The sequence below is a fragment of the Nicotiana sylvestris genome, chromosome 5 (genome assembly GCF_000393655.2).
Source record: "Nicotiana sylvestris chromosome 5, ASM39365v2, whole genome shotgun sequence".
In the NCBI taxonomy this organism is placed as follows: domain Eukaryota; kingdom Viridiplantae; phylum Streptophyta; class Magnoliopsida; order Solanales; family Solanaceae; genus Nicotiana; species Nicotiana sylvestris.
This window is the reverse complement of record NC_091061.1, coordinates 157,248,445-157,258,967: the sequence shown is the minus strand read 5'-3', so window position 1 is coordinate 157,258,967 and position 10,523 is coordinate 157,248,445. Positions and strand designations below refer to the sequence as shown.

At 35.0% G+C, this 10,523-nt stretch overlaps 1 protein-coding gene across 1 annotated transcript; it reads left to right on the top strand.

The window, feature by feature from the left end:
- The first annotated feature begins 481 nt into the window (after positions 1 to 481).
- Positions 482 to 4,224, top strand: LOC104234842 (uncharacterized). Its single transcript, XM_009788478.2, has 4 exons — positions 482 to 1,129; positions 1,466 to 1,722; positions 2,673 to 3,118; positions 3,818 to 4,224. Exons 1-4 carry the CDS (start codon positions 1,014 to 1,016, stop codon positions 4,085 to 4,087), a joined length of 1,089 nt encoding a protein of 362 aa, XP_009786780.1. The 5' UTR covers positions 482 to 1,013; the 3' UTR covers positions 4,088 to 4,224.
- The last annotated feature ends 6,299 nt before the right edge of the window (positions 4,225 to 10,523 follow it).

Sequence of the window (10,523 nt, the reverse complement as noted above, 5' to 3'; positions counted from 1 at the left end):
ATCGAAATACCTCGATTTAGAATTTTTGAAATGTAGATAGATCGAAATTTTGACTCCGGAAGAATGAATCCACTAAAACACGAAGCTCTACTCGACAGTGGGACCTCAAATATTAAACTTTTATGTGACGGGGGACCCAATTTTTTTTTTTTTTTTTAAAATTAGGCCAGATCGGTGGTGTGTGTGTGTGTGTGGGGGGACCAGAAGTGAAAAGAGGTGGAAGACGGAGATGGAACGAAGAAGAAGAAGATGGGGGATTTGTATTAAGGGGTATATCGCCAATATTAATGGCGCTATGTCTTCAGATAAAAGACATATAGCGCCACTATTAATGGCGCTATGTAAGTTTCTCAGTATAACGCCACTAATAGTGGCGCTATACAGTAACGGTTCAGTTAACGTTATATATACTTTGGTAACTTTTTTTTTTTTACACTTATTTTAGTCTATTTAGTAAAAATTAACAATATAATGGTTCCGCACTCGTATTCATATTGGTCTGTCTGAATCTAGTCCTGGAACAAAGCAAAGAGAGGAGAGAAACAAAGAACTCTTTAAATTCTTCATCTACCTTGTCAGTTTTATATTACTACAATATAAAAGAGGAATGGAGAATTGACAACAATTTCTCCTTTTCCTCTTCCTTTCCCTTCCTCCAAGCTAGCATTAAAAAATTAAAAAGAATTCTGTTTGGCATTAATTCTTCTTCAAAGTAATAAGAGGAAAGCCAGGAATCTTCCTCTTCATTTTCTTGTTCTACAACTCGGGTTTTAGACTTTCTGCATTTCTTGACCTTCTAGATACCTTTAATTTTTGTTTCCCCACTTTTATTTCACACCCAATTTTTCTTTTATATAAGAGGATATTTGATGTTCTGTTCTCCCTACAAAATTAAATTGCAAATTATTCAGTAATACAATTTGGGCACAGCTTTGTTTTGTATTAAGGGCAATTGGGTCTACTATTTCTTGATTTTATTTAATAAAGTTGTGATTTTTCTTTGGAATTTGGATATGAACATGGCTGAAGGGGGAGAAAGGACAAATGTGGTAGTGATTGGAGGTGGAATTGGTGGTTCCCTTGTTGCTAAAACCCTTCAAAATGAGGCTAATGTTTCATTAATTGATGAGTAAGTATTTCTATCATTCTTTATTGATTTTCCATAGCTTGTAAATCAATGTGAATTTGCAAAGGTGTTAGCTTTGTTAGTGGTTTAGTGGTTGATTCCTTGCTGGAGGTCACGAGCCGTGGAAACAGCCCTCTTGCAGTAAGGCTACGCACAAGACCCCTGTGGTCCTGCCTTTCCCCGACCCGCGCATAGCAGGAGCTTAGTGCACCGGGCTTCCCTTTAGTGGTTTAGTGGTTGATTCCTTCAAAAATTCTGGCCTTTTATCATGACTACTTATTAAGTTTATTTCTTATTAGTTGATTAGTTTAAATAAACTGAATGAATGAAATGGAACAGGAAAGAGTTTTTTGAGATCACATGGGCAAGCTTAAGGTCTATGGTTGAACCATCATTCGCTAAAAGATCAGTGATTTCTCACTCTGAATACCTTCCTCATGCGAAAATCATTACATCAGCTGCAGTTGACATCACAGAAACTGATGTATTGACCAGCCAAGGCAGCCGAGTTCCGTATGACTATCTTGTTGTTGCCACTGGTCATACACAAAGGGGTGCTTCGACGAAAACTGAGAAGATCAGTCAATATCAAGCAGGTATTGGTTCAATCTCATCCAACGTGATTACTTTTTGTGTTCTCTTTCATCGAACTCAAAAGCTTCTGTGTAACTAGTTTTATCTTAAGACACTAACCTTAAGGAGAAGAGGGTCTTGGAGCAACGGTCAAGTTGTCTCCGCGTGATCCATAGGTGATAGGTTCGAGCCGTGTAATCGGCCACTGATGCTTGCATTAAGGTAGGCTACCTACATCACACCTCCTTAGGTTGTAGCCTGTCCTAGGACCCTGCGTGAATGCGGGGTGCTTTGTGCACCGTGCTGCTCTTATACTAACCTTAAGGAGTTCGAGGGTTTTCTGATAGGTTGTTGAAGACTCAACTGGTGATGCATTGCCATCACTTCACCAACGAGTTGTCTTGCTTACCATATCATAGTTTTGAACATGCACAATTCCCTTATTTTAGTTTGACATTTTATCTATATTATAGATGTGCATTTTATCTTCAAGTTGTTAGCAGATTTGCATAACTTCAAAAACCATATAATAGTAGAGAACTTTGAGAAGGGGGCTAAGGTATACGGGAAATAAAGGAACAAAGAGAAAAGTGAATCACAATTTTTGTTTTTCTGTTTGGGAGCCTATCAGCCTACAGAGGCTAAATGAAATTCTTAGCTCCGTTGTGTTAGCACGGCTGGCTGGATGTTATATTACTTTTAGTGTACCACTTTCTTTTTAAAGTAAAGTATACGACTTGTATACTTGACTTAAATCCACAACACTAAAGTATTACCTTATCAAGAAAAGAAAATAAAGAGAATGATAGTGCTCCGGAAAGGAGGATGACTACTTACCTACAAACGGCTGAATTATCACGGAAGAATTGAGTAATACAAATCAAGCTTTCCATTGTTCAGTAGACCCGGCTGAAACTGCACATGTTTCATGGTATATGTAACTTGTGCTTAACTCTTATTTCTTGGTTTACAGAGTATGAAAAAATAAAGGCTGCTGACTCCATATTAATAGTTGGAGGAGGGCCAACAGGTGTGGAGCTGGCTGCTGAAATTGCTGCTGATTTTCCTGCCAAGAAGGTGACGCTGGTGCACAGGGGATCAAGATTGTTAGAATTTGTTGGAGAAAGCGCCAGCAAAAAGGCACTGAATTGGCTTACTTTAAAGAAAGTTGAAGTCATCTTGGGGCAATCTGTTGATGTAAACTCTGCATCAGATGGTGTTTACAAAACATCGGGTGGAGAAACTATAGTTGCTGATTGCCATTTTATTTGCATCGGAACACCATTTGGTTCAGCATGGCTAAAAGAAACTATCTTGAAGGATAGTTTGGACAGTCGTGGAAGGCTAATGGTTGATTCAAATTTGAGGATCAAGGGTCACACCAATATCTTTGCTATTGGGGACATCACTGATATTCCGGTAAGTCGATCAAACCTTCTTTAACGTCTGTAAACCTTGGTTTCATCCCAGTAAAGCTTTAGATGTTAGCACCCCTTTCCCATGATAAATATGAAAAAGTATAATTCATCAACTATTCAAGAACTTCTGTCTATGCATCCTATGTTCTCTATTCCCCTTCTTCACAGTCATAGCCAAGGCCTGGCACTAGAACTTCAACGATTTACTTTTTCTGAGAATGTAGCAGTAATAAATGATGAATTACTAGTAAGCCCATTCTATTCTGAATCTCCATTTTCCCTTTATTTAGAAAAAAAGAGAAAGAAAAATGTCCACATTTGTCATCATAACACAACTTACCTATATTTGATATACGGTGTTTATAGAGCTAACAAGATGTCAAATCTATTATGGTACCTGCTAATGCTACTTAAGTACTTGAATCGCAGCTTAGGAAACATGATGGAAGTATTGCTATCTCCAATGCATTTCAGTAGTAACTTTAACTGCTTGCTAATATAGCTGCAGCTATTTGTTCATTGTTACTTTTCCTTCCTCTCCTTGTATAGAAAAGCCAATGCTAGTAACTAGACTTGGCTAATATGCACATATGCAACTGGATAACTAGTAGGCCAAAGCTCCAATAGATCGTATTAGCTCTTACGCCATAAGATGCATGTTATTTGCAAGACGTCCTTACTTTGTGATGGTGAAATTCAGGAACTTAAACAAGGATATTTGGCTCAAGAACATGCAAAAGTAGCTGCCAAGAGCATCACATTGTCAATAAAAGGAGTAGAAGATGATCACAAATTGGCTGTGTATAAGCCAGCCACTAAGGCATTGGCTATAGTTTCTCTAGGGAGAAAAGAAGCAGTGGCCCAATTTCCTTGTTTGTCAATCGCTGGACGCGTTCCAGGCATGATAAAATCTGGGGATCTCTTTGTTGGAAAGACGCGGAAGGGACTTGGTCTACAGCCTGATGTTTAGTTTTCTCCTATATCTGGAAATATGTGTGCTGTAAAAGTTAAACGGTTTGATATTTGTTTGTTTGTTAAGTTAGATGGTTCTTCTAACTCGTTTGGTTTTGGTTTTCTATCTTATACAAGAGTGTTCTTTTATTTCAATCCTGGTGCTGCAACATATTTCCCTTAGCAGTAGCTTCAAAAATTTAAATGCTACACAAAAATTCAGTAGTATTTTTGCATTTTCCGGGGTTGGCAGTAGGGGTTGTATATGGAGCGGGTTGGTTCGGTTTTTATCAAAATCAAACCAAACCAACTATATCGGTTGGATTGGTTCAGTTTTATCGAGTTTTTTATTACTTAAATATTATTTCAATCTTACTTTGTTAAATTTTTTATACATAAATATATGTTTAGTAAAAATTTAAAAAATTGAAAAACACATTATCTATTAAAATCTTATGGGAGAATTTTCTTAGTAACACATGATAGTTATTTTTTTAGTCATCTGACAATAATTTTTCATCGACGTACACTTTCAAGATTAACCGAATTTAGTAATTAAACATAAAAATCAATATGATACCTAAATAATAATAACCACTTCAAGTTCGAAAAAGATATAAAAAATTTAATAGATCTTGACATATGAATATGGAAGAACAAATATATTGACGCATTTCAGTAACACTTGATAAGAAAGTGATCATACAACCCACTATTTAAAGTTAATAAATATGGATCATTTTATATTCTAGAAAATATTATTTCCTGAGAATCCCAAATATTTCTAGACATTATTTTAAAAGAAAATTCTATATAAAAATCTTAAAAGTATATATTTATATGTCGGTTTGATTCGGGTTTTTTTATTCAATACCAAACTAAATAAAACCAAACCTAGTCGCATTTTTTAATCGGTTTAATTTGACTTTTCGGTTTGGTGCAGTTTTGATTCGATAATTACACACATAATCTTTTGAACTTCTAGGTTCTAACACGCCAGAGGAGGATGCACCTTTAAATGACATATAAGATAATGTTTGGGAGTAAATAATTAGTTTAATGTACGCTGTAAAAGGCGTTGTCTTCAGGTAGATTCTAATTTGCACTATTTAGAGTTTCTCAATCAATACTTTGAATTCTCTCAACTGCTTTGGTTTGATTTAGAGTAAATAAAGAAAAGGAACTTTTAAAGAGAGTAAGAGATTAAAAGCCAATAAAAATAATGATTTCCTAAGTAGTGATTTTCTACCATGAAATAATAAGTACTTAACAAGTAACTAAACTTTTAGACGAATAGATACATCAGTTAAAGATTGGATAACGAATTTTAACAAAGAATAAATGTATCCTTTAAATAATTAAAAACATATTTTTCAGAAAATGATTGTGCCTTTTCAACTATATATAGGATTAGGAGCACAAAATTTGAATCACTAATTAAAATAAAAACCAACAATCTACGAACATGAAGAAAGTTTATTTTAACGAATACGAGAGCATTCTTTTATAATGCAATTTAAACTTAATCTAATACAGTCACTCCTAATTGTTTTCAACTCCTAGGACATCTTCTTACCCATTATAGCTATTTTCGCTTGCATTTTGCAAATAACCACTTGATTATCACGATAATGCAAATTGGAAGGTTTGTTTTTTCAAGAATATCTTTGATCCACATGTCTTTTAATTTCTCACACATTAATCCTACCAATAAACAATATTGTAATGTACGTAGCAAAATATAATATTTCTCACATTCAAATTAGTCCCTCTTCTTCCCTACCACGCAAGCGGTGACATCACCAACTCCCCCACTACCTTAACAATAACTTTAGATCACTATAATGTTTGTTTCCTTTTTAAAACTGTCATTTTTGTTTCTTTTTCTACTGCTTTCTCCATTTCATTTTATGCATCACTATTTTCTCAATAATTAAAAAAATATATATTTTTATATAAAGGCGGTGAAGTTTATACTTTCAAATTCGGAATTCTACCACATCGCGTTTAATTTACTGTATTCAAAATCTATTTTTGTACTTATTTAGCTAGATTTTTAACATATATACACGGCTAAGCGATTCAAACCCGTAACTTCTTCATTGGCTCCGCCCCAATTTTGATATTTGAAAATAATATATCTTTTATTGTTCTGTAAGACTATAATGAAAATGCATTTTTTTTCCTAGATGAATATGATATTGAGAGTGGATCGGAGAATCAAAAATGATTCTTTGATTGTTGAGTAAGGAAGCGCAGCAGGGGAAGGGGATAGTACCGATCTTGACTCTAATACTATTCTTCTTTGAGCAGATGTCGGCATAGGCACTGCTATTTCATCTGCAGCAAGGAGTATTTCAAACAAAACTAATGTAATGGATTCCTTATAAAAGCTACTCTGTTGGCATATATTTTTAATTTTTCCTTCCTCGTACCAACTACTATATTCTCTCTCTTCTCACAGCTTCCTGGATATTCAATGCATATATTAATTAGTAGTAGTTTCTTATAACTTATGTGATGCCTTGAGAGTGTGGGTTAATTCTCTTAGACTGATTCTAAAGACTTTGGTGAGGGAAAAAGAAAAAATCACAGAATTTATGATACTATCTGTAACTATCAAATCAATACATATTACATGTATAAACTATATATTAGATTTTGAAACATCCCGTGTGTGGCTGATAATGGGAATTCAGTTCCCTCTCTCTGTTGGCCATTTCATTAAACAATTTTAATTTTTCCCAATCTCAAATGACACAATAACAGCATATTCAACTTGTTCATAGCTTAAATTCTCAGCATCCCACTGACTCAAAGCTAGTAGCATATTCTGGCTTTTCCCAAGCGCCATTCTTTTCAAACCCATATTTCCATACGCATATTCTCCATATATAATACAACAATGCATGAAATCTTTGTGTAGGAGTTGAAAAAGAAGGCAACGCCGGTCTACACAAATTAAGCTGGAGAAGAGCAACTGGTTGTTTGTCTTTTGGATTGAAATACGGGAGCCACTCGATAAGTAGCTTGTGTAGTCTTCACCTATATATGAGTATGAATAGTGTGTAAAATCCAGTCGACTGCATTCTTCCTTACAGTAACCTCTATTTGGTCGCCGTAGAAAGACACTATCAAGGTATTAGTATTTTAAATAAGGAATCACACCTTTATAATAACATAACTTAACAAGTAAAATCAACATTTTCACTAGAGAATTACATCTTTTTCATTATATTAAAAATAAATTCACACATGAAAGATAACATCTTCAATAAGGGAATTACACCAATCAAAATAAGAAGATTAAAAAAAATATCTTCAATAGATAAATTATATCCCATAAATACAGAATTAAGTAAACTACAAGTTTCCAAAAATCAAAATCATAAATCTCATATTTTTTAAACAATACTTACAAAATTTATCACAATTTAATAGTAAAGAGATTTAAATTATATTTAATAATTTAAATATAATAAAGATATTTAAAGGATAACACAAAATTTTATGATAAAATAAAAAAAGAAGAAGATAAAAATGGAATTTGATCTCAATCCAAAAATCCTCTTTGAAGGAGGGAATCGAGAGGAGCTTTCGGTTCAAGTGAATTGTCAAAAAAACCAAGTCAAAAATAATTAGGAAGCTCACTGTTAGAGGGTAATTAGGTCATTCCAAACATAACTCCAAATATACGTGGGTCCTACTTAATTTTTTCTTCCACCCGCTCAATTTGAAGGTTTTTAAAATACTCTCACTTCCCCTTAACATAGAAAAAGGAAAATATGGCCCCACTTGAATAGGTGGAACTAGGGCATTTGCATATACTTTTTGTGTCACGTTTTAACTTGTGTCCGTTTTGCAAAAAAAATTATAAGCGTACCCACTTTTTCACATAACTTCAGCATATGAGGCTGAAGTAGCAAAGGTAATCACGCAAAACTTCAGCATTCTAGTAGCCGGGCCTGAAGTTCAGCTCTAGAGCTGAAGTTTTTATTTTGTAACTGGCAAACTTCAGCTCTTTTTGTTTGTAACTGGCGAACTTCAGCTCTAGAGCTGAAGTTTTTATTTTTGTAACTGGTAAACTTAAGCTCTAGAGTTGAAGTTTTTGTTTTGTAACTAGCGAAGTTTTTATTTTTGTAACTGGTGAACTTCAGCTCTAGAGCTAAAGTTTTTGTTTTTGTAACTGGCGAACTTCAGCTCTAGAGCTGAAGTTTTTCACTATATAAAAAATATTCATATTGTCGTTAAGATCAGTGAATAAAGGAAGTCTTTAGTAATGCCTTGTTAGTTTCACCATAAAAATAATCCTTTGTTTGTTTTTCCGTTTGATTAAGACATGCAATTATCTGTTCCTACTAAAGAGACTTGCCTGATCAACTGCTATCCTAATTCAGGTCATTTGAAGCTATCAGCTTTTGGGGGATTTTGGACTGCTCACAGAAATTACCTTCCTGGTTCACATGGGAATTTGTCAGCTGATCGTCATTTGCAGTCATCAATTTTTCACTACTCAGTGCATTTTGAAATTCTTTTGCATGTAACCGTGGCAAATTTAGAGCAAAACTTTTTAAATATTTTTGGTTCAGTAAAGTTCATTGTTTACATTAGTGAAAATTCTAGCCTTGGGGCAGCATTTTTATCTTACTTGAAGGTGCTGAGAGCCGGAGATGTAGTGTGGCAAGAAGACGTTTTACATAATTTTAGCTTTGAATTTGCCTGAAGTTACAAAGGAAAAGATATCTTTGAAGAAAACGAAGGAGAAGAAGGAGGAGGAGAAAAAAGACTGAAGTTGTTTAAAAAGTGGGTACAAGTTAAAAGCTTAAAAAAATGGATATAGGTTAAATGGGGGCGACCAAATAGGGCGCCCCGTACAATTTTTACGGTGGAACTTTGTTGAAATCCATTTGGCCTTTATGCTTAGATAAATACGACAACTTCTATGCCAACTCTTTTGAGGAAAAAAAAAAGTTCATCACTAAGAAATACTCTCTCTAAGAAAAACCACCATGAACGACACAACCACCTCCCCACTACCAGAACCGCCGGACCTTAGTTTCATGCATTTTGATACTCCTCCCAATCCTAACCATAGCCCCACCACTTCTACAACTCCAACATTCGCACAAGCTCTGTTTGCCAATAACCAATTCACCCACTTCACCAACACATGTCATCAAATCCATACCAATATTAATCTTACGGATGGAATAACAAATAATCTTCACCGCAACACCTTTATACCCCTTATGTCAGCTGACAAATCTCGCTTCTATTCCCCATGGAAATTCTCAGTCATTGTTAAAGTATTTGGAAGGAAAGTAGGATATCAAACCCTACGGTCTAAATTACTTACTCTTTGGAAGCCTAAAGAAGACTTCCCACTAATTGATTTGGGGTCTGATTTCTTTCTAGTTAAATTCCAAAAGGAAGAAAGCATGCTCAAAGCCTTACACAATGGACCTTGGCTTATATTCAACCACTTCCTCTCCGTTCACAAATGGGAACCTAAGGGTCGTTTGGTTTGAATACGGTTTATGCCGAGATAAGTTATACTGGTATAAGTTATGCTGGGATTATTTTATATCTATTATTTGGTATGTTGTATTAAATATGATAATTGCATAATTTAAGAAGAATGTATAAGTTATACCGGTGCTAATTACCCCATCCCCTATAAGGTATAAGTTATTCTGGTGTTAATTTTAATCTTGGGATAAATTATACCTGGTTTGCTAGCCAAACGAAGTATTAAGATGGTATTAAATTTTTATACCAGCACTATACCTTCTTATACCTCATACCAAACGACCCCTAAGTTTATAGCCTCCAACACTCAGCTCACCTACACAGCTATTTGGCTTTGTTTGCCGGAACTACCTACAGAGTTTTATGACTTTGAAATTCTTCAACGAGTGGGAGAAAAAAATGGTACACTCCTAAAAGTAGACACTTGCACCTCGACAACTATAAGAGGGCGATATGCACGAATATGTATAGAAGTACCTTTGGAGATGCCACTAAAAACTCATGTGTACATAGGTACACATAGACAACAAATTCTATGTGAGGGGCTCAACATGCTATGTATACTATGTGGTAGGCTAGGCCATACTAAACTTTTCTGCTCCTCTATATCCACTCCTTCATCTACACTTCCTCAACCTTTGCAAACCATTAATCTGAACGAAGCTCTCACCACATCCACATCCACATCACATGCAACTACATCTGAAACTAATAACCAACCAATTACACAAATAGAAGAATGAAAAATCATCACCTTCCCACAAAAGGCCCGCATGCGAGGCAAATCTCACTCAACCAACTAGGTACGTACATCACCAATGGTGACTGACGGCGTGAGATTCACAAGTATGGCCCCTAACTTGTCACCCCCAAACCCTACTAACCCAGGCCTAATTACAAAAGTCTTAAATAATAAAATTAGCCAG